At 54.5% G+C, this 26,556-nt stretch overlaps 1 protein-coding gene across 1 annotated transcript in view; it reads right to left on the minus strand.

Annotated features, from left to right (window-relative positions):
• LOC142908391 (nucleolar complex protein 3 homolog) overlaps window positions 1-26,556 on the minus strand; it is a 66,449-nt gene extending 39,893 nt beyond the window's left edge. Inside the window, exons 1-5 of the mRNA XM_076058987.1 lie at window positions 26,314-26,556; window positions 20,697-20,940; window positions 16,487-16,691; window positions 15,473-15,759; window positions 4,312-4,649 (exon numbers count right to left, since the gene is read on the minus strand). Of these exons, the coding sequence (XP_075915102.1) occupies window positions 4,312-4,649; window positions 15,473-15,759; window positions 16,487-16,691; window positions 20,697-20,940; window positions 26,314-26,322 (1,083 nt within the window). The 5' untranslated portion in view covers window positions 26,323-26,556. The remainder of the gene's footprint in view (window positions 1-4,311; window positions 4,650-15,472; window positions 15,760-16,486; window positions 16,692-20,696; window positions 20,941-26,313) is intronic.

The following is a 26,556-nucleotide window of genomic DNA, read 5'->3' on the forward strand; positions in this document are numbered from 1 at the left end:
CCACTACCACCCACCACTACCACCCACCCCCACTACCGGTTAGACGATCGGTGGATAGCTGGGTGGTAGGCAGGTGTGTGGGCGGGTGTGTGGGTGGTAGGCAGGTGTGTGGGTGGGTGTGTGGGTGGTAGGCAGGTGTGTGGGTGGGTGTGTGGGTGGTAGGCAGGTGTGTGGGTGGGTGTGTGGGTGGTAGGCAGGTGTGTGTGTGTGAGTAGGTGTGTGTGTAGATGTGTGTAGGTATAGGTGTGTGTAGGTGTGTGTAGATGTGTGTAGGTGTGTGTGTAGGTGTGTGTAGGTGTACAGGTGTGTGTGTAGGTGTGTGTAGGTGTGTGTGTGTGTGTGTGTAGGTGTGTGTGTGTAGTTAGAGGTGTGTATGTGTAGGTGTGTAGGTGTGTGTGTTGTATGTGTGTGTAGGTGTGTGTGTTGTATGTGTGTGTAGGTGTGTGTGTGTGTAGGTGTGTAGGTGTGTGCGTGTGTAGTTAGAGGCACGTGTGTGTGTAGTTAGAGGTGTGTGTGTGTGTAGTGAGAGGTGTGTGTGTGTGTAGGTGTGTGAGTGAGTGTGTAGTGGTAGTGTACCGGTTAGCGCTACGCTGCGCTATGAACCTGGCGACCCGGGTTCGATTCCCGCTCACGGCCAACACCAGTGACGATTATCTGAACCGGTCCCGGGCCTCCCCTAGGTCGACTCAGCCTCAAATGAGTACCTGGTGCGGTGTGTAGTAAACATCGCCACTGGGGAGACAAAGGCGGTGTATGTGTGTGTGTAGGTGTATGTGTGTGTGTATAGGTGTATGTGTATAGGTGTATGTGTGTGTAGCTGTGTGTGTGTGTAGGTGTATGTGTATGTGTGTGTGTATGTGTAGGTGTATGTGTGTGTGTGTAGCTGTGTGTGTGTGTAGGTGTGTATGTGTGTGTATGTGTGTGTGCGTGTGTGTGTGTGTAGGTGTATGTGTGTGTGTGTATAGGTGTATGTGTGTGTAGCTGTGTGTGTGTGTAGGTGTATGTGTATGTGTGTGTAGGTGTGTGTGTATGTGTGTGTATGTGTGTGTGTAGCTGTGAGTGTGTAGGTGTATGTGTGTGTGTGTGTATGTGTGTGTGTGTGTAGCTGTGTGTGTGTGTGTGTAGGTGTATGTGTGTGTATGTGTGTATGTGTGTGTGTAGGTGTATGTGTGTGTAGCTGTGTGTGTGTGTAGGTGTATGTGTATGTGTGTATGTGTGTGTATGTGTGTGTGCGTGTGTGTGTGTGTAGGTGTATGTGTGTGTGTGTATAGGTGTATGTGTATGTGTGTGTAGCTGTGTGTGTGTGTAGGTGTATGTGTATGTGTGTGTAGGTGTGTGTGTATGTGTGTGTATGTGTGTGTGTAGCTGTGTGTGTGTAGGTGTATGTGTGTGTGTGTATGTGTGTGTGTGTGTAGCTGTGTGTGTGTGTAGGTGTATGTGTGTGTGTATGTGTGTGTATGTGTGTGTGTAGGTGTATGTGTGTGTAGCTGTGTGTGTGTGTAGGTGTATGTGTATGTGTGTATGTATGTGTATGTGTGTGTGTAGGTGTGTGTGTGTAGTTAGAGGTGTGTATGTGTAGGTGTGTAGGTGTGTGTGTTGTATGTGTGTGTAGGTGTGTGTGTTGTATGTGTGTGTAGGTGTGTGTGTGTGTAGGTGTGTAGGTGTGTGCGTGTGTAGTTAGAGGCACGTGTGTGTGTAGTTAGAGGTGTGTGTGTGTGTAGTGAGAGGTGTGTGTGTGTGTAGGTGTGTGAGTGAGTGTGTAGTGGTAGTGTACCGGTTAGCGCTACGCTGCGCTATGAACCTGGCGACCCGGGTTCGATTCCCGCTCACGGCCAACACCAGTGACGATTATCTGAACCGGTCCCGGGCCTCCCCTAGGTCGACTCAGCCTCAAATGAGTACCTGGTGCGGTGTGTAGTAAACATCGCCACTGGGGAGACAAAGGCGGTGTATGTGTGTGTGTAGGTGTATGTGTGTGTGTATAGGTGTATGTGTATAGGTGTATGTGTGTGTAGCTGTGTGTGTGTGTAGGTGTATGTGTGTGTGTATGTGTAGGTGTATGTGTGTGTGTGTAGCTGTGTGTGTGTGTAGGTGTGTATGTGTGTGTATGTGTGTGTGCGTGTGTGTGTGTGTAGGTGTATGTGTGTGTGTGTATAGGTGTATGTGTGTGTAGCTGTGTGTGTGTGTAGGTGTATGTGTATGTGTGTGTAGGTGTGTGTGTATGTGTGTGTATGTGTGTGTGTAGCTGTGAGTGTGTAGGTGTATGTGTGTGTGTGTGTATGTGTGTGTGTGTGTAGCTGTGTGTGTGTGTGTGTAGGTGTATGTGTGTGTATGTGTGTATGTGTGTGTGTAGGTGTATGTGTGTGTAGCTGTGTGTGTGTGTAGGTGTATGTGTATGTGTGTATGTGTGTGTATGTGTGTGTGCGTGTGTGTGTGTGTAGGTGTATGTGTGTGTGTGTATAGGTGTATGTGTATGTGTGTGTAGCTGTGTGTGTGTGTAGGTGTATGTGTATGTGTGTGTAGGTGTGTGTGTATGTGTGTGTATGTGTGTGTGTAGCTGTGTGTGTGTAGGTGTATGTGTGTGTGTGTATGTGTGTGTGTGTGTAGCTGTGTGTGTGTGTAGGTGTATGTGTGTGTGTATGTGTGTGTATGTGTGTGTGTAGGTGTATGTGTGTGTAGCTGTGTGTGTGTGTAGGTGTATGTGTATGTGTGTATGTATGTGTATGTGTGTGTGTAGGTGTGTGTGTGTAGTTAGAGGTGTGTATGTGTAGGTGTGTAGGTGTGTGTGTTGTATGTGTGTGTAGGTGTGTGTGTTGTATGTGTGTGTAGGTGTGTGTGTGTGTAGGTGTGTAGGTGTGTGCGTGTGTAGTTAGAGGCACGTGTGTGTGTAGTTAGAGGTGTGTGTGTGTGTAGTGAGAGGTGTGTGTGTGTGTAGGTGTGTGAGTGAGTGTGTAGTGGTAGTGTACCGGTTAGCGCTACGCTGCGCTATGAACCTGGCGACCCGGGTTCGATTCCCGCTCACGGCCAACACCAGTGACGATTATCTGAACCGGTCCCGGGCCTCCCCTAGGTCGACTCAGCCTCAAATGAGTACCTGGTGCGGTGTGTAGTAAACATCGCCACTGGGGAGACAAAGGCGGTGTATGTGTGTGTGTAGGTGTATGTGTGTGTGTATAGGTGTATGTGTATAGGTGTATGTGTGTGTAGCTGTGTGTGTGTGTAGGTGTATGTGTGTGTGTATGTGTAGGTGTATGTGTGTGTGTGTAGCTGTGTGTGTGTGTAGGTGTGTATGTGTGTGTATGTGTGTGTGCGTGTGTGTGTGTGTAGGTGTATGTGTGTGTGTGTATAGGTGTATGTGTATGTGTGTGTAGCTGTGTGTGTGTGTAGGTGTATGTGTATGTGTGTGTAGGTGTGTGTGTATGTGTGTGTATGTGTGTGTGTAGCTGTGTGTGTGTAGGTGTATGTGTGTGTGTGTGTATGTGTGTGTGTGTGTAGCTGTGTGTGTGTGTGTGTAGGTGTATGTGTGTGTGTATGTGTGTGTATGTGTGTGTGTAGGTGTATGTGTGTGTAGCTGTGTGTGTGTGTGTGTAGGTGTATGTGTGTGTGTATGTGTGTGTATGTGTGTGTGTAGGTGTATGTGTGTGTAGCTGTGTGTGTGTGTAGGTGTATGTGTATGTGTGTATGTATGTGTATGTGTGTGTGCGTGTGTAGGTGTATGTATGTGTATGTGTGTGTGCGTGTGTAGGTGTATGTATGTGTATGTGTGTGTATGTGTATGTGTATAGGTGTAGGTGTATGTGTGTGTGTGTGTAGGTGTATGTGTATGTGTGTGTAGCTGTGTGTGTGTAGGTGTATGTGTATGTGTGTGTATGTGTATGTGTGTGTGTATGTGTGTGTGTGTATGTGTGTGTGTGTATGTGTATGTGTGTATAGGTGTATGTATGTGTGTGTGTATAGGTGTATGTGTATGTGTGTGTAGCTGTGTGTGTATGTGTATAGGTGTATGTGTGCGTGTAGCTGTAGGTGTATGTGTAGGTGTATGTATGTGTGTGTGTAGCTGTGTGTGTATGTGTATAGGTGTATGTGTATGTGTGTGTATATGTGTATGTGTGTATGTGTATGTAGCTGTGTGTGTGTGTAGGTGTATGTGTAGGTGTATGTGTAGGTGTATGTGTATGTGTAGGTGTATGTGTATGTGTGTATAGGTGTATGTGTGTGTGTGTATAGGTGTATGTGTGTGTATGTGTAGGTGTATGTGTATGTGTGTGTGTATGTGTGTGTGTGTGTGTAGCTGCGTGTGCGTGCACTCACGCTGCCGTGCGGCTCCGCCAGCACACGTGACGCCAGCCGCGCCATCCGTCGCTTCGTCTCCGCCAGCAGCCGGGCGCGGCGAAGCCGCAGCTCCTCGCCTGACGCTGGGGCGAGGCCGGCCACACCACCACCACCACCGCCACCGCCGCCCACCACCACCACCATCAACAACTCCTCCCCACCACCGGCGCCGTCACCGCCGTGCCCACAGCACCCCTCACCGGGGCGCTCCCCACCACCGGGAGGGGCGGCCTCAACATCCTCAACATCCTCAACATCCTCCTGCTCATCCTGCTCATCCTCATCCCCGTCCGAGTCGTCGCGGTCGGAGCTCGGCACTGAGGGGTAGAGGTGAGGAGGTGGGGAGGGAGCCGCAGACTCATCATCAATCATCATCATTACAGAGAGACCCACAGACTCATCATCATCATTACAGAGACCCATAGACTCATCATCATCATTACAGAGACCCATAGACTCATCATCATCATTACAGAGACCCACAGACTCATCATCATCATTACAGAGACCCATAGACTCATCATCATCATTACAGAGACCCATAGACTCATCATCATCATTACAGAGACCCATAGACTCATCATCATCATCATTACAGAGACCCATAGACTCATCATCATCATCATTACAGAGACCCATAGACTCATCATCATCATTACAGAGACCCATAGACTCATCATCATCATTACAGAGACCCATAGACTCATCATCATCATTACAGAGACCCACAGACTCATCATCATCATTACAGAGACCCATAGACTCATCATCATCATTACAGAGACCCATAGACTCATCATCATCATTACAGAGACCCATAGACTCATCATCATCATCATTACAGAGACCCATAGACTCATCATCATCATCATTACAGAGACCCATAGACTCATCATCATCATTACAGAGACCCATAGACTCATCATCATCATTACAGAGACCCATAGACTCATCATCATCATTACAGAGACCCATAGACTCATCATCATCATTACAGAGACCCATAGACTCATCATCATCATCATTACAGAGACCCATAGACTCATCATCATCATTACAGAGACCCATAGACTCATCATCATCATTACAGAGACCCATAGACTCATCATCATTACAGAGACCCATAGACTCATCATCATTACAGAGAGCCACAGACTCATCATCATCATCATCACGGAGAGACCCACAGACTCATCATCATCATCATTACAGAGACCCATAGACTCATCATCATCATCACGGAGAGACCCACAGACTCATCATCATCATCATCACGGAGAGACCCACAGACTCATCATTACAGAGACCCACAGACTCATCATCATCATCATCAGAGAGAGCCACAGACTCATCATCATCATCACGGAGAGACCCACAGACTCATCATCATCATCACGGAGAGACCCACAGACTCATCATCATCATCATCACAGAGAGACCCACAGACTCATCATCATCATCATCACGGAGAGACCCACAGACTCATCATCACGGAGAGACCCACAGACTCATCATCATCATCATCACGGAGAGACCCATAGACTCATCATCATCATTACAGAGAGCCACAGACTCATCATCATCATCACGGAGAGACCCACAGACTCATCATCACGGAGAGACCCACAGACTCATCATCATCATCACGGAGAGACCCATAGACTCATCATCATCATTACAGAGAGCCGCAGACTCATCATCATCATCATTACGGAGAGACCCAAAGACTCATCATCATCATCATTACAGAGACCCGCAGACTCATCATCATCATCATCACGGAGAGACCCAAAGACTCATCATCATCATCATCACGGAGAGACCCAAAGACTCATCATCATCATCACGGAGAGACCCGCAGACTCATCATCATCATCACGGAGAGACCCACAGACTCATCATCATCACGAAGAGACCCATAGACTCATCATCATCATCACGAAGAGACCCACAGACTCATCATCATCATCATCACGGAGAGACCCACAGACTCATCATCATCATCACGGAGAGACCCACAGACTCATCATCATCATTACAGAGACCCATAGACTCATCATCATCATTACAGAGACCCATAGACTCATCATCATTACAGAGAGCCACAGACTCATCATCATCATCATCACGGAGAGACCCACAGACTCATCATCATCATCACGGAGAGACCCAGACTCATCATCATCATTACAGAGACCCATAGACTCATCATCATCATCATCACGGAGAGACCCGCATACTCATCATTACAGAGACCCACAGACTCATCATCATTACGGAGAGAGCCGCAGACTCATCATCATCATCATTACGGAGAGACCCACAGACTCATCATCATCATCATCACGGAGAGAACCCACAGACTCATCATTACAGAGACCCACAGACTCATCATCATCATAGAGAGCCACAGACTCATCATCACAGAGAGACCCACAGACTCATCATCACAGAGAGACCCACAGACTCATCATCTTAGAGACCCACAGACTCATCATTACAGAGACCCATAGACTCATCATCATTACAGAGACCCATAGACTCATCATCATCATAGAGACCCACAGACTCATCATCAGAGAGAGCCACAGACTCATCATCATAGAGAGAGACCCACAGACTCATCATCATCACGGAGAGAGCCGCAGACTCATCATTACAGAGACCCATAGACTCATCATTACAGAGAGAGCCACAGACTCATCATTACAGAGACCCACAGACTCATCATCACAGAGAGAGCCGTAGATTCATCATCATCATAGAGACCCATAGATTCATCATCATCACGGAGAGAGCCACAGACTCATCATCATCACGGAGAGAGCCACAGACTCATCATCACGGAGAGAGAAGCAAGACTCATCATCACGGAGAGACCCACAGACTCATCATCACGGAGAGACCCACAGACTCATCATCACGGAGAGACCCACAGACTCATCATCACGGAGAGACCCACAGACTCATCATCATCATAGAGAGCCGCAGACTCATCATCATCACAGAGAGACCCACAGACTCATCATCACGGAGAGACCCACAGACTCATCATCATCATAGAGAGCCGCAGACTCATCATCATCACAGAGAGACCCACAGACTCATCATCATCATCATCACGGAGAGAGCCACAGACTCATCATCACGGAGAGACCCACAGACTCATCATCATCACGGAGAGAGCCACAGACTCATCATCATCATAGAGACCCACAGACTCATCATCACGGAGAGACCCACAGACTCATCATCATCATAGAGACCCACAGACTCATCATCACGGAGAGACCCACAGACTCATCATCATCATAGAGACCCACAGACTCATCATCATCATAGAGACCCACAGACTCATCATCACAGAGAGACCCACAGACTCATCACAGAGAGACCCACAGACTCATCATCACGGAGAGACCCACAGACTCATCATCATAGAGACCCACAGACTCATCATCACAGAGAGACCCACAGACTCATCATCACGGAGAGACCCACAGACTCATCATCATAGAGACCCACAGACTCATCATCACAGAGAGACCCACAGACTCATCATCACGGAGAGACCCACAGACTCATCATCATAGAGACCCACAGACTCATCATCACAGAGAGACCCACAGACTCATCACCATAGAGCCCCATAGACTCATCATCACAGAGAGACCCACAGACTCATCATCATAGAGACCCACAGACTCATCATCACAGAGAGACCCACAGACTCATCACCATAGAGACCCATAGACTCATCATCACAGAGAGACCCACAGACTCATCATCATAGAGACCCACAGACTCATCATCACGGAGAGAGCCACAGACTCATCATCACGGAGAGACCCACAGACTCATCATCACGGAGAGACCCAAAGACTCATCATCATGGAGAGAGCCACAGACTCATCATCATCATAGAGACCCATAGACTCATCACACAGAGAGCCATAGACGCATCATCACATAGAGACCCACAGACTCATCATCATGGAGAGAGCCACAGACTCATCATCATCATAGAGACCCACAGACTCATCACACAGAGAGCCATAGACTCATCATCACATAGAGACCCACAGACTCATCATCACAGAGACCCACAGACTCATCACACAGAGACCCACATACTCATCACCACATAGAGACCCACAGACTCATCATCATAGAGACCCACAGACTTATCATCATCATAGAGACCCACAGACTCATCATCATCATAGAGACCCACAGACTTATCATCATAGAGACCCACAGACTCACCACCGCACAGAGACCCATAGACTCATCACACAGAGACCCACAGACTCACCACACAGAGAGACCCACAGACTCACCACACACAGAGACCCACAGACTCACCTCACAGACACCCACAGACTCACCGCACAGAGACCCATAGACTCACCGCACAGAGACCCATAGACTCACCACACAGACACCCACAGACGCACCACACAGAGACCCATAGACTCACCACCAGAGACCCACAGACTCACCACAAAGAGACGCACAGACTCAACACACAGAGACCCACAGACTCACCACACAGAGACCCACAGACTCACCACACAGAGACCCAAAGACTCACCATACAGAGACCCACAGACTCACCACCACACAGAGACTCACAGACTCACCACACAGAGACCCACAGACTCACCACACAGACACCCACAGACTCACCACACAGAGACCCATAGACTCACCACACAGAGACTCACAGACTCACCACACAGAGACCCACAGACTCACCACACAGAGACCCATAGACTCACCACCACAGAGACCCACAGATTCACCACACAGAGACCCACAGACTCACCACACAGAGGCCCACAGACTCACCACACAGAGACCCACAGACTCACCACCGCACAGAGACCCACAGACTCACCACCGCACAGAGACCCACAGACTCACCACCACACAGAGACCCACAGACTCACCACACAAAGACCCACAGACTCACCACAGAGACCCACAGACTCACCATCACCACACAGAGACCCACAGACTCACCATCACCACACAGAGACCCACAGACTCACCATCACCACACAGAGACCCACATACTCACCACACACAGAGATCCACAGACTCACCACCACACAGAGACCCACAGACTCACCACCGCACAGAGACCCACAGACTCACCACCACACAGAGACCCACAGACTCACCACCGCACAGAGACCCACAGACTCACCACCGCACAGACACCCACAGACTCACCACACACACAGAGACCCATAGACTCACCATCACCACACAGAGACCCACAGACTCACCACACACACAGAGACCCGCATACTCACCACCGCACAGAGACCCACAGACTCACCACCACCGCACAGAGACCCACAGACTCACCACCACACAGAGACCCATAGACTCACCACCACACAGAGACCCACAGACTCACCACCGCACAGAGACCCACAGACTCACCACACACACAGAGACCCATAGACTCACCATCACCACACAGAGACCCACAGACTCACCACCAGAGACCCACAGACTCACCACCACACAGAGACCCACAGACTCACCACCAAACAGAGACCCACAGACTCACCACCACACAGAGACCCATACTCTCCACCACACAGAGACCCATAGACTCACCACCACACAGAGACCCATAGACTCACCACCACACAGAGACCCACAGACTCACCACACAGAGACCCACAGACTCACCACCACACAGAGACCCACAGACGCATCACCACACAGAGACCCACAGACTCACCACCACACAGAGACCCCCAGACTCACCACCACACAGAGACCCATAGACTCACCACCACCACACAGAGACCCACAGACTCACCACCACACAGAGACCCATAGACTCACCACCACACAGAGACCCATAGACTCACCACCACACAGAGACTTATAGACTCACCACCATACAGAGACCCACAGACTCACCACCACACAGAGACCCATAGACTCACCACCACACAGAGACCCATAGACTCACCACCACACAGAGACTTATAGACTCACCACCACACAGAGACCCATAGACTCACCACCACACAGAGACTTATAGACTCACCACCACACAGAGACCCATAGACTCACCACCACACAGAGACCCATAGACTCACCACCACACAGAGACCCATAGACTCACCACCACACAGAGACTTATAGACTCACCACCACACAGAGACCCATAGACTCACCACCACACAGAGACCCATAGACTCACCACAGAGACCCACAGACTCACCACAGAGACACACAGACTCACCATCATCACACAGAGACACACAGACTCACCATCATCACACAGAGACCCACAGACTCACCACACAAAGACCCACAGACTCACCACCACACAGAGACCCACAGACTCACCACCACACAGAGACCCATAGACTCACCACCACAAAGAGACACACAGACTCACCATCATCACCACAGAGACCCACAGACTCACCACAGAGACCCACAGACTCACCACCACACAGAGACCCACAGACTCACCACCACACAGAGACCCACAGACTCACCACAGAGACCCACAGACTCACCACAGAGACCCACAGACTCACCACACAGAGACCCACAGACTCACCACCACACAGAGACCCACAGACTCACCACACAGAGACCCACAGACTCACCACACAGAGACCCACAGACTCACCACACAGAGACCCACAGACTCACCACACAGAGACCCACAGACTCACCACAGAGACCCACAGACTCACCACACAGAGACCCACAGACTCACCACACAGAGACCCACAGACTCACCACCACACAGAGACCCACAGACTCACCACACATAGACCCACAGACTCACCACCACAGAGACCCACAGACTCACCACCACACAGAGACCCACAGACTCACCACACAGAGACCCACAGACTCACCACACAGAGACCCACTGACTCACCACAGAGACCCACAGACTCACCACACAGAGACCCACAGACTCACCACACAGAGACCCACAGACTCACCACACAGAGACCCATAGACTCACCACCACCACACAGAGACCCACAGACTCACCACCACACAGAGACCTGCATACTCACCACCACACAGAGACCCACAGACTCACCACACAGAGACCCACAGACTCACCACACAGAGACCCATAGACTCACCACCACCACACAGAGACCCACAGACTCACCACCACACAGAGACCCGCATACTCACCACCACACAGAGACCCACAGACTCACCACCACACAGAGACCCACAGACTCACCACCACACAGAGACCCATAGACTCACCACACAGAGACCCACAGACTCACCACCACACAGAGACCCACAGACTCACCACACATAGACCCACAGACTCACCACCACAGAGACCCACAGACTCACCACCACACAGAGACCCACAGACTCACCACACAGAGACCCACAGACTCACCACACAGAGACCCACTGACTCACCACAGAGACCCACAGACTCACCACACAGAGACCCACAGACTCACCACACAGAGACCCACAGACTCACCACACAGAGACCCATAGACTCACCACCACCACACAGAGACCCACAGACTCACCACCACACAGAGACCCGCATACTCACCACCACACAGAGACCCACAGACTCACCACACAGAGACCCACAGACTCACCACACAGAGACCCATAGACTCACCACCACCACACAGAGACCCACAGACTCACCACCACACAGAGACCCACAGACTCATCACCACACAGAGACCCACAGACTCACCACCACACAGAGACCCATAGACTCACCACACAGAGACCCACAGACTCACCACCACACAGAGACCCACAGACTCACCACACAGAGACCCACAGACTCACCACACAGAGACGCACAGACTCACCACACAGAGACCCACAGACTCACCACACAGAGACCCACAGACTCACCACACAGAGACGCACAGACTCACCACACAGAGACCCACAGACTCACCACCACACAGAGACCCATAGACTCACCACACAGAGACCCACAGACTCACCACCACACAGAGACCCACAGACTCACCACACAGAGACCCACAGACTCACCACACAGAGACGCACAGACTCACCACCACACAGAGACCCATAGACTCACCACCACACAGAGACCCACAGACTCACCACACAGAGACCCACAGACTCACCACACAGAGACCCACAGACTCACCACCACACAGAAACCCACAGACTCACCACCACACAGAGACCCACAGACTCACCACACAGAGACCCACAGACTCACCACACAGAGACCCACTGACTCACCACAGAGACCCACAGACTCACCACCACACAGAGACCCATAGACTCACCACCACACAGAGACCCACAGACTCACCACAGAGACCCACAGACTCACCACCACACAGAGACCCACAGACTCACCACCACACAGAGACCCACAGACTCACCACCACACAGAGACCCATAGACTCACCACCACACAGAGACCCACAGACTCACCACCACACAGAGACCCATATACTCACCACCACACAGAGACCCACAGACTCACCACCACACAGAGACCCACAGACTCACCACCACACAGAGACCCACAGACTCACCACACAGAGACCCATAGACTCACCACCACCACCACACAGAGACCCACAGACTCACCACCACACACACAGAGACCCATAGACTCACCACCACACAGAGACCCATAGACTCACCACCACACAGAGACCCACAGACTCACCACACAGAGACCCACAGACTCACCACACAGAGACCCATAGACTCACCACCACACAGAGACCCACAGACTCACCACCACACAGAGACCCATATACTCACCACCACACAGAGACCCACAGACTCACCACCACACAGGTACAAATAGGCTCACCACCACATAGACCCATAGACTCACCACAGAGACCCATATACTCACCACACAGAGACCTATAGACTCACCACACAGAGACCCTCAGACTCACCACACAGAGACCCACAGACTCATTACACAGAGACCCATAGACTCACCGCATAGAGACCCACAGACTCACCACAGAGACCCACAGACTCACCACACAGAGACCCATAGACTCATCACACAGAGACCCATAGACTCACCGCATAGAGACCCACAGACTCACCACACACACAGAGACCCATAGACTCACCACCACACGGAGACTTATAGACTCACCACCACACAGAGACCCATAGACTCACCACCACACAGAGACTTATAGACTCACCACCACACAGAGACCCATAGACTCACCACCACACAGAGACCCATAGACTCACCACCACACAGAGACTTATAGACTCACCACCACACAGAGACCCATAGACTCACCATCACCACACAGAGACCCACAGACTCACCACAGAGACCCACAGACTCACCACCACACAGAGACCCACAGACTCACCACCACACAGAGACCCACAGACTCACCACAGAGACCCACAGACTCACCACCACACACACAGAGACCCACAGACTCACCACCACACAGAGACCCACAGACTCACCACACAGAGACCCACAGACTCACCACCACACAGAGACCCATAGACTCACCATCACCACACAGAGACCCACAGACTCACCACCACACAGAGACCCACAGACTCACCACCACACAGGTACAAATAGGCTCACCACCACATAGACCCATAGACTCACCACAGAGACCCATATACTCACCACACAGAGACCTATAGACTCACCACACAGAGACCCTCAGACTCACCACACAGAGACCCACAGACTCATTACACAGAGACCCATAGACTCACCGCATAGAGACCCACAGACTCACCACAGAGACCCACAGACTCACCACACAGAGACCCATAGACTCATCACACAGAGACCCATAGACTCACCGCATAGAGACCCACAGACTCACCACACACACAGAGACCCATAGACTCACCACCACACGGAGACTTATAGACTCACCACCACACAGAGACCCATAGACTCACCACCACACAGAGACTTATAGACTCACCACCACACAGAGACCCATAGACTCACCACCACACAGAGACCCATAGACTCACCACCACACAGAGACTTATAGACTCACCACCACACAGAGACCCATAGACTCACCATCACCACACAGAGACCCACAGACTCACTACAGAGACCCACAGACTCACCACCACACAGAGACCCACAGACTCACCACCACACAGAGACCCACAGACTCACCACACAGAGACCCACAGACTCACTACAGAGACCCACAGACTCACCACCACACAGAGACCCATAGACTCACCACCACACAGAGACCCATAGACTCATCACTACACAGAGACCCACAGACTCACCACACAGAGACCCATAGACTCACCACCACACAGAGACTTATAGACTCACCACCACACAGAGACCCATAGACTCACCACCACACAGAGACTTATAGACTCACCACCACACAGAGACCCATAGACTCACCACCACACAGAGACTTATAGACTCACCACCACACAGAGACCCATAGACTCACCATCACCACACAGAGACCCATAGACTCACCACAGAGACCCACAGACTCACCACCACCACACAGAGACCCACAGACTCACCACCACACAGAGACCCACAGACTCACCACCACACAGAGACCCATAGACTCACCATCACCACACAGAGACCCACAGACTCACCACAGAGACCCACAGACTCACCACCACACAGAGACCCATAGACTCACCACCACACAGAGACCCACAGACTCACCACAGAGACCCACAGACTCACCACCACACAGAGACCCACAGACTCACCACCACACAGAGACCCACAGACTCACCACCACACAGAGACCCATAGACTCACCATCACCACACAGAGACCCATAGACTCACCACAGAGACCCGCAGACTCACCACCACATAGAGACCCATAGACTCACCACCACCACAGAGACCCATAGACTCATCACCACACAGAGACCCATAGACTCACCACCACATAGAGACCCACAGACTCACCACCAAACAGAGACCCACAGACTCACCACCACCACACAGAGACCCACAGACTCACCACCACACAGAGACCCACAGACTCACCACCACACAGAGACCCATAGACTCACCATCACCACACAGAGACCCATAGACTCACCACAGAGACCCATAGACTCACCAGGCCGCACCTCCGACCGACGGATGATCTCTCCCTTCTCCGTCTTCAGAGGCAGCAGCTTCACCAGACGCGTCTCCCCCGCTCCTCCCGCGTCTCCCCGATCGGCGCGGAGCATCGCACGCGCGTACATCTCCTCCAGGCTGCCAACACCGGCACCGCCGCCGACAACACCGGCACCACCGGCACCACCGCCGCCGCCGCCGCCGCCATCGCCGTCGTCATCGGCGTCGTCATCGGCGTCGTTGTCGTCACGGCGAGATTTTCGGCGGCGCTTGGAGGCGCACGGACTGAGAGCACGGGGTGGGGAGGGGGGGGGGGAGAGACACGCGGAGACACGCGGAGATACACGGGGAGACACGGGGACATACACGGGGAGACGCAGAGACACGCGGAGACACGAGGGGAGACACACGGGGAGACACGCGGAGACACATAGAGACACGCGGAGATACACGGAGATAATCCCAGACCCAGGGCTTGAACCCTGACCCCAGGGGTCTCAGCATCTCCCACACAGCCACTGTGAACCCCCTGAGAGAGAGAGAGACACCCAGACCCAGGGCTTGAACCCTGACCCCAGGGGTCTCAGTGTCTCCCACACGGCCACTGTGAACCTCCTGAGAGAGAGTCACCCAGACCCAGGGCTTGAACCCTGACCCCAGGGTCTCAGTGTCTCCCACACGGCCACTGTGAACCCCCTGAGAGAGAGAGAGACACCCAGACCCAGGGCTTGAACCCTGACCCCAGGGGTCTCAGTGTCTCCCACACGGCCACTGTGAACCCCCTGAGAGAGAGAGAGACACCCAGACCCAGGGCTTGAACCCTGACCCCAGGGTCTCAGTGTCTCCCACACGGCCATCGTGAACCCCCTGAGAGAGAGAGACACCCAGACCCAGGGCTTGAACCCTGACCCCAGGGTCTCAGTGTCTTCCACACGGCCACTGTGAACCCCCTGAGAGAGAGACACCCAGACCCAGGGCTTGAACCCTGACCCCAGGGGTCTCAGCGTCTCACCTCGCCTCCAGCCGTGCGGACAGGAAGGCCGAGTTGTTCGCCGCTGTCCGGATGAGTTTCAAATCCTCCTCCTCCATCATGTCCAAAGGAAGATCATCATCATCATCAACGTCGTCATCGGCCTCGTCGCGATGGTCGGGGTGGTGAGGGTCTTCGTCCGCCGGGTTCCACCTCCTCCGCCTCTGCATTGTTGCCGTGGCGTTGCCTGCAGAGAGACACGGGGAGAGAGAGACACGGGGAGAGAGAGACACGGGGAGAGAGAGACACGGGGAGAGAGAGACACGGGGAGAGAGAGACACGGGGAGAGAGAGACACGGGGAGAGAGAGACACGGGGAGAGAGAGACACGGGGAGAGAGAGACACGGGGAGAGAGAGACACGGGGAGAGAGAGACACGGGGAGAGAGAGACACGGGGAGAGAGAGACACGGGGAGAGAGAGACACGGGGAGAGAGAGACACGGAGAGAGAGACACGGGGAGAGAGAGACACGGGGAGAGAGACACGGGGAGAGAGAGACACGGGGAGAGAGAGACACGGGGAGAGAGAGACACGGGGAGAGAGAGACACGGGGAGAGAGAGACACGGGGAGAGAGAGACACGGGGAGAGAGAGACACGGGGAGAGAGAGACACGGGGAGAGAGAGACACGGGGAGAGAGAGACACGGAGAGAGAGACACGGGGAGAGAGACACGGGGAGAGAGACACGGGGAGAGAGACACGGGGAGAGAGACACGGTGAGAGAGAGACACGGGGAGAGAGAGACACGGGGAGAGAGAGACACGGGGAGAGAGAGACACGGGGAGAGAGACACGGGGAGAGAGAGACACGGGGAGAGAGAGACACGGGGAGAGAGACACGGTGAGAGAGAGACACGGGGAGAGAGAGACACGGGGAGAGAGAGACACGGGGAGAGAGACACGGGGAGAGAGACACGGGGAGAGAGACACGGGGAGAGAGACACTGGGAGAGAGAGACACGGGGAGAGAGAGACACGGGGAGAGAGAGACGGGGAGAGAGAGAGACACGGGGAGAGAGACACGGGGAGAGAGAGACACGGGGAAAGAGACACGGGGAAAGAGACACGGGGAAAGAGACACGGGGAGAGAGACACGGGGAGAGAGACACGGGGAGAGAGACACGGTGAGAGAGAGACACGGGGAGAGAGAGACACGGGGAGAGAGAGACACGGGGAGGGAGACACGGGGAGAGAGACACGGGGAGAGAGACACGGGGAGAGAGAGACACGGGGAGAGAGACACGGGGAGAGAGACACGGGGAGAGAGACACGGGGAGAGAGACACGGGGAGAGAGAGACACGGGGAGAGAGAGACACGGGGAGAGAGACATGGGGAGAGAGACACGGGGAGAGAGACACGGTGAGAGAGAGAGACACGGTGAGAGAGAGACACGGGGAGAGAGACACGGTGAGAGAGACACGGTGAGAGAGAGACATGGGGAGAGAGACACGGGGAGAGACACGGTGAGAGAGAGACACGGGGAGAGAGACACGGGGAGAGAGACACGGGGAGAGAGACACGGGGAGAGAGACACGGGGAGAGAGACACGGGGAGAGAGACACGGGGAGAGAGAGACACGGGGAGAGAGAGACACGGGGAGAGAGAGACACGGGGAGAGAGACACGGGGAGAGAGACACGGGGAGAGAGAGACACGGTGAGAGAGAGACACGGGGAGAGAGACACGGTGAGAGAGACACGGTGAGAGAGAGACATGGGGAGAGAGACACGGGGAGAGAGACACGGGGAGAGAGACACGGGGAGAGACACGGTGAGAGAGAGACACGGGGAGAGAGACATGGGGAGAGAGACACGGGGAGAGAGACACGGGGAGAGAGACACGGTGAGAGAGAGACACGGGGAGAGAGACACGGTGAGAGAGACACGGTGAGAGAGAGACATGGGGAGAGAGACACGGGGAGAGACACGGTGAGAGAGAGACACGGGGAGAGAGACATGGGGAGAGAGACACGGGGAGAGAGACACGGGGAGAGAGACACGGGGAGAGAGACACGGGGAGAGAGAGACACGGGGAGAGAGACACGGGGAGAGAGACACGGGGAGAGAGACACGGTGAGAGAGAGACACGGTGAGAGAGAGACACGGGGAGAGAGACACGGTGAGAGAGACACGGTGAGAGAGAGACATGGGGAGAGAGACACGGGGAGAGAGACACGGGGAGAGACACGGTGAGAGAGAGACACGGGGAGAGAGACACGGGGAGAGAGACACGGGGAGAGAGACACGGGGAGAGAGACACGGGGAGAGAGACACGGGGAGAGAGACACGGGGAGAGAGACACGGTGAGAGAGACACGGGGAGAGAGACACGGGGAGAGAGACACGGGGAGAGAGAGACACGGTGAAAGAGAGACACGGGGAGAGAGACACGGGGAGAGAGACACGGGGAGAGAGACACGGGGAGAGAGACACGGGGAGAGAGACACGGGGAGAGAGACACGGGGAGAGAGAGACACGGGGAGAGAGACACGGGGAGAGAGACACGGGGAGAGAGACACGGTGAGAGAGAGACACGGTGAGAGAGAGACACGGGGAGAGAGAGACACGGGGAGAGAGAGAGACACGGGAAGAGAGAGACACGGGGAGAGAGACACGGGGAGAGAGACACGGGGAGAGAGACACGGTGAGAGAGAGACACGGTGAGAGAGAGACACGGGGAGAGAGACACGGTGAGAGAGACACGGTGAGAGAGAGACATGGGGAGAGAGACACGGGGAGAGAGACACGGGGAGAGACACGGTGAGAGAGAGACACGGGGAGAGAGACATGGGGAGAGAGACACGGGGAGAGAGACACGGGGAGAGAGACACGGGGAGAGAGACACGGGGAGAGAGACACGGGGAGAGAGACACGGGGAGAGAGACACGGGGAGAGAGACACGGGGAGAGAGACAGAGGGGGAGAGAGACACGGGGAGAGAGACACGGTGAGAGAGACACGGGGAGAGAGACACGAGGAGAGACACGGGGAGAGAGAGACACGGGGAGAGAGACACGGCGAGAGAGACACGGGGAGAGAGAGACACGGGGAGAGAGACACGGGGAGAGACACGGGGGAGAGACACGGGGAGAGAGACACGGGGAGAGAGAGACACGGGGAGAGAGACACGGGGAGAGAGACATGGCGAGAGAGAGACACGGGGAGAGAGAGACACGGGGAGAGAGACACGGGGAGAGAGACACGGGGAGAGAGACACGGGGAGAGAGACACGGGGAGAGAGACACGGGGAGAGAGACACGGTGAGAGAGAGACACGGTGAGAGAGAGACACGGGGAGAGAGACACGGTGAGAGAGACACGGTGAGAGAGAGACATGGGGAGAGAGACACGGGGAGAGAGACACGGGGAGAGACACGGTGAGAGAGAGACACGGGGAGAGAGACATGGGGAGAGAGACACGGGGAGAGAGACACGGGGAGAGAGACACGGGGAGAGAGACACGGGGAGAGAGACACGGGGAGAGAGACACGGGGAGAGAGACACGGGGAGAGAGACACGGGGAGAGAGACACGGGGAGAGAGACAGAGGGAGAGAGAGACACGGGGAGAGAGACACGGTGAGAGAGACACGGGGAGAGAGACACGAGGAGAGACACGGGGAGAGAGAGACACGGGGAGAGAGACACGGCGAGAGAGACACGGGGAGAGAGAGACACGGGGAGAGAGACACGGGGAGAGACACGGGGGGAGAGACACGGGGAGAGAGACACGGGGAGAGAGAGACACGGGGAGAGAGACACGGGGAGAGAGACATGGCGAGAGAGAGACACGGGGAGAGAGAGACACGGGGAGAGAGACACGGGGAGAGAGACACGGGGAGAGAGACACGGGGAGAGAGACACGGGGAGAGAGACACGGGGAAAGAGACAGGGAGAGAGACACGGTGAGAGAGAGACACGGGGAGAGAGACACGGGGAAAGAGACAGGGAGAGAGACACGGGGAAAGAGACAGAGGGAGAGTGATTCACCATGGAGAGTGCGGTGGTAATAACACTGCCCGCGCCTCACCCACCCACTCACCCACCCACACACCCACCCATCCACTCACCCACCCACCCACCCACTCACCCACTCACCCACACACCCACCCACTTACCCACCCACTCACTCACCCACCCACCCACCCGCCCACCGACCGACCCGCTGACCGACTTCACCCACCCACGCCACACACCCACCATTTTGCCCGTACGGCCCCGCTCCTCCTCCTCCTCCTCCTCCACCGCCTCCACCGGCCGCCGCCTCCTCCGCCTGCTCAGGCCGCACCGCCCGCAGCGCCTGCCGCAGCCGCCGCTGCTGCTTCCGCTGCTGCTTGTCGGCGCTGCGTTGCCGGAACGCTCGCTCCTTCAGCTTGTTCTGGATCTTCAGCGAGCTCGTCTTGAGCAGCTTCCGCACGCTGGGCATGCGCTTCTTGTTCTTGCGCTGGTGGGGGGGGTGGTGGTGGGGGGGTGGTGGTGGGGGGGTGGTGGTGGGGGGGTGGTGGTGGGGGGTTGGGAGTTGACAATAACCGGGTCAGGTTCAGAGTGGCCGTGTGGGAGACGCTGAGACCCCTGGGGTCAGGGTTCAAGCCCTGGGTCTGGGTGTCTCTCTCAGGGGGTTCACAGTGGCCGTGTGAGAGACGCTGAGACCCTGGGGTCAGGGTTCAAGCCCTGGGTCTGGGTGTCTCTCTCTCAGGGGGTTCACGATGGCCGTGTTGGAGACACTGAGACCCTGGGGTCAGGGTTCAAGCCCTGGGTCTGGGTGTCTCTCTCTCTGGGGGGGTTCACAGTGGCCGTGTGTGAGACACTGAGACCCTGGGGTCAGGGTTCAAGCCCTGGGTCTGGGTGTCTCTCTCTCTCTCTGGGGGGGTTCACAGTGGCCGTGTGGGAGACACTGAGACCCTGGGGTCAGGGTTCAAGCCCTGGGTCTGGGTGTCTCTCTTTTTCTCAGGGGGTTCACAGTGGCCGTGTGTGAGACACTGAGACCCTGGGGTCAGGGTTCAAGCCCTGGGTCTGGGTGTCTCTCTCTCTCTCTGGGGGGGTTCACAGTGGCCGTGTGGGAGACACTGAGACCCTGGGGTCAGGGTTCAAGCCCTGGGTCTGGGTGTCTCTCTCTCTCTCTGGGGGGGTTCACAGTGGCCGTGTGGGAGACGCTGAGACCCTGGGGTCAGGGTTCAAGCCCTGGGTCTGGGTGTCTCTATCTCAGGGGGTTCACAGTGGCCGTGAGGGAGAGACTGAGACCCTGGGGTCAGGGTTCAAGCCCTGGGTCTGGGTGTCTCTCTCTCAGGGGGTTCACAGTGGCCGTGTGTGAGACACTGAGACCCTGGGGTCAGGGTTCAAGCCCTGGGTCTGGGTGTCTCTCTCTCTCTCTCAGGGGGTTCACGATGGCCGTGTCGGAGACCCTGAGACCCTGGGTTCAGGGTTCAAGCCATGGATCTGGGTGTCTGTCTCTCTCTCAGGGGGTTGAGTGGCCGTGTCGGAGACCCTGGGTCTGGGTGTCTCTCTCTCTCTCAGGGGGTTCACAGTGGCCGTGTGGGAGATGCTGAGACCCTGGGGTCAGGGTTCAAGCCCTGGGTCTGGGTGTCTCTCTTTCTCTCAGGGGGTTCACAGTGGCCGTGTGTGAGACACTGAGACCCTGGGGTCAGGGTTCAAGCCCTGGGTCTGGGTGTCTCTCTCTCTCTGGGGGGGTTCACAGTGGCCGTGTGGGAGACGCTGAGACCCTGGGGTCAGGGTTCAAGCCCTGGGTCTGGGTGTCTCTCTCTCTCAGGGGGTTCACGATGGCCGTGTCGGAGACCCTGAGACCCTGGGTTCAGGGTTCAAGCCATGGATCTGGGTGTCTGTCTCTCTCTCAGGGGGTTGAGTGGCCGTGTCGGAGACCCTGGGTCTGGGTGTCTCTCTCTCTCAGGGGGTTCACAGTGGCCGTGTGGGAGACGCTGAGACCCTGGGGTCAGGGTTCAAGCCCTGGGTCTGGGTGTCTCTATCTCAGGGGGTTCACAGTGGCCGTGTGGGAGAGACTGAGACCCTGGGGCCAGGGTTCAAGCCCTGGGTCTGGGTGTCTCTCTCTCAGGGGGTTCACAGTGGCCGTGTGGGAGACACTGAGACCCTGGGTTCAGGGTTCAAGCCCTGGCTCTGGGTGTCTCTCTCTCAGGGGGTTCACAGTGGCCGTGTGGGAGACGCTGAGACCCTGGGGTCAGGGTTCAAGCCCTGGGTCTGGGTGTCTCTCTCTCAGGGGGTTCACAGTGGCCGTGTGGGAGACACTGAGACCCTGGGGTCAGGGTTCAAGCCCTGGGTCTGGGTGTCTCTCTCTCTTTCAGGGGGTTCACAGTGGCCGTGTGGGAGACGCTGAGACCCTGGGGTCAGGGTTCAAGCCCTGGGTCTGGGTGTCTCTCTCTCTCTCTCAGGGGGTTCACAGTGGCCGTGTGGGAGACGCTGAGACCCTGGGGTCAGGGTTCAAGCCCTGGGTCTGGGTGTCTCTCTCTCTCTCTCAGGGGGTTCACGATGGCCGTGTCGGAGACCCTGAGACCCTGGGTTCAGGGTTCAAGCCATGGATCTGGGTGTCTGTCTCTCTCTCAGGGGGTTGAGTGGCCGTGTCGGAGACCCTGGGTCTGGGTGTCTCTCTCTCTCAGGGGGTTCACAGTGGCCGTGTGGGAGACGCTGAGACCCTGGGGTCAGGGTTCAAGCCCTGGGTCTGGGTGTCTCTATCTCAGGGGGTTCACAGTGGCCGTGTGGGAGAGACTGAGACCCTGGGGTCAGGGTTCAAGCCCTGGGTCTGGGTGTCTCTCTCTCAGGGGGTTCACAGTGGCCGTGTGGGAGACACTGAGACCCTGGGTTCAGGGTTCAAGCCCTGGCTCTGGGTGTCTCTCTCTCAGGGGGTTCACAGTGGCCGTGTGGGAGACGCTGAGACCCTGGGGTCAGGGTTCAAGCCCTGGGTCTGGGTGTCTCTCTCTCAGGGGGTTCACAGTGGCCGTGTGGGAGACACTGAGACCCTGGGGTCAGGGTTCAAGCCCTGGGTCTGGGTGTCTCTCTCTCTTTCAGGGGGTTCACAGTGGCCGTGTGGGAGACGCTGAGACCCTGGGGTCAGGGTTCAAGCCCTGGGTCTGAGTGTCTCTCTCTCTCTCTCAGGGGGTTCACAGTGGCCGTGTGGGAGACGCTGAGACCCTGGGGTCAGGGTTCAAGCCCTGGGTCTGGGTGTCTCTCTCTCTCTCAGGGGGTTCACAGTGGCCGTGTGGGAGACGCTGAGACCCTGGGGTCAGGGTTCAAGCCCTGGGTCTGGGTGTCTCTCTCTCTCTCAGCGGGTTCACAGTGGCCATGTAGGAGACACTAAAACCCTGGGGGTCAGGGTTCAAGTCGTGGGTCTGGGTGTTGGTGATGTCCGTCTCTCCATCTCTCTCCGTGTGTTTAACCTCGTTGGCACCGTACGTAGCCAACCGTGCTAAGCAGAGGTGAGCACAAGTAACAAACACTCAAAAAACAGTTCTAGAGAAAGGAGTTTTCAATCAACGCCACCATCACCACCACTACGTCACCACCACCAAGATTATCAATGTCATCAGCATTACCACTATCCTAATCACCACTATCATCATCATCATCACCTTCATTATTATTATCACCACCACCATCATTACCATCACCACCACCACCATCATTATTATCACCACCACCATCATCATCACCACCATCATTATTATCACCACCATTATTATTATCACCACCACCACCATCATCACCACTATCATCACCACCAACACCATCACCACCATCATCATCATCATCATCACCACCACCACCATCATCATCACCACCACCACCACCATCATCACCACCACCATCATGATCATCATCAACACCACCATCATCACCACCACCATCATCACCACCACCATCATCATTACCAACATCATCACCACCATCATCACCACCACTACCATCATCACCACCACCATCATCATCACCACCACCATCATCATCACCACCACCATCATCACCACCACCATCATGATCATCATCAACACCACCATCATCACCACCATCATCACCACCACCATCACCACCACCATTACCATCATCACCACCACCATCATCATTACCAACATCATCACCACCATCATCACCACCACCACCATCACCATCATCACCACCACCATCATCACCACCACCACCACCATCATCACCACCACCATCATCACCACCACCTTCATCACTACCACCATCATCACCACTACCATCATCACCATCAACACCACCATCATCACCACCACCATCACCACCACCATCATCACCACCACCATCATCATCACCAACATCATCAACACCACCACCACCAACACCACCATCACCACCATCATCACCACCACCGCACGAGATCATCGGATGTGCCAGGGTCTATCCACTGCTGGATGGACGCCTCCTCCCTCTGTTTCTATTTCTCTCTCTCGCAGGCAACTCCAAAAAAAACATAAAACCACGTTCCCCGCACAAAGCTACAAATAGTTTTAAAATAAAACCCCTCTAACGAATCAACGTCTCTCTCGCTCTCCACACACGCACATTTGTTAAACACACTCAATGTTAAATGTCACCGGCACAAACATTTGTGTTTAAAACAAAGATCGCTTAAACTCCCTCAACAAACCACGTAGGAGGAGCGAGGGGGGGGGGGGGTTAGCCGGTCGAGGCGCCACCTCCGCCGGCCACGCCATCAATCCGAGACCGGCGACACTGCCCCCACTAGGCCTCGGTCAAAGTTCCACAGTTCCATAGTTTCATTTATTTTGGTATAGCCCCTGTGAGCCATTCGGCTCTTGAATCGGGTGCAACCTCGACAAACAAAAAAAACACGACCAAGAAAACCATCTTAAAGTGACTTTGTGTGACTGTGCAAACAGAAAATACAGAAAAAAAAATCAAAATATTCCTGAAATAAGCACCGTGTACACCACCAACGCTGTGTACAAAAATCCCAGTGGGATGCACAGTCAAACAACAACAACCACAACAACAAGACAACTAAGATTAAAGCCATCAGTCTAACTCCATACTACAATAAAACTAAAACCACGGCCAAAACAAACAAACAAACGTTTTCGAAATCACTCAAATAATAATTTAAAAAAACCATAAATGCAATGTAACGGCGACCATAGGGACTTTTGACCGAATTTGTAACAATAAACTACGTACGTAAACAAATCAATCATAACACCAAAATCTCGAGCCGTATTTTGGGCCACTGAATTAGCAAGTGACAAGCTATGGGTGTAACAACTCCTCTAGAGCAGTTTTGAGTGAAGATCTCTCGTAGGCGGCGATGATTCGAGTTGCAGTTTATTGGCGGTAGCATTCCAGACCCTGGGAGGGCATCTATAAGCGAAGGGCCCTTCTCCTCCGGTTTTTTTGTACGGCAAATAGGGGAACGTGAAACTGTGCCAGGGTCTATTCGCTGCTGGATGGATGCTCCCTCTCTCGCAGGTAACTCCAGGAAAAACATAAAACCACCTTCCCCCCCACACACACAGCTCCAATTATAAAAAAATAAAAACCTCTAACGAATAGACTGTCTCTCTCTCGCTATCCACACACACATTTATATATTTTTTTAAACACACGCGAGGTTAAATATCACCGGCACAATTTTTTTTTTAAAACAAAGATCGCTTAAACTCCCCCAACAAATCACGTAGAAAACGTGGGGGGGGGGGGGGGGGTGGTGGGGGAGTTGGCCGGCCGAGGCACCACCTCCGCCGGCCACGCGATCTATCCGAGGCCGGCAACACTCTCCCCACTAGGCCTCGCACACAAACAATCCGCTACTTACGGGCGCCATAATCTCCGAGGCGGTGTGGAAGGGATGATGCTGCTGCCCCCTATCTGGTTGCCTCGGCGGTTGAGGTGTCCGACGTTCCGCGGCGACGCCACGGGGCTGAGTTCAGGGGGTTTGCCACGTGCGAGACACGAGATGGACGCTGGGTGGTCACGGGGACGTTTGAAAAAGGTAGAGCGGATGGGCGACCACGTGGTGCGCCGGGCGGATGTTGAATTTCGTAGAGCGGATAAGCAT

Source organism: Petromyzon marinus (assembly GCF_048934315.1).
Source record: "Petromyzon marinus isolate PM22_M1 ecotype Great Lakes invasive population chromosome 83 unlocalized genomic scaffold, UKy_Petmar_22M1.pri1.0 chr83_unloc.3, whole genome shotgun sequence".
Lineage (NCBI taxonomy): Eukaryota > Metazoa > Chordata > Hyperoartia > Petromyzontiformes > Petromyzontidae > Petromyzon > Petromyzon marinus.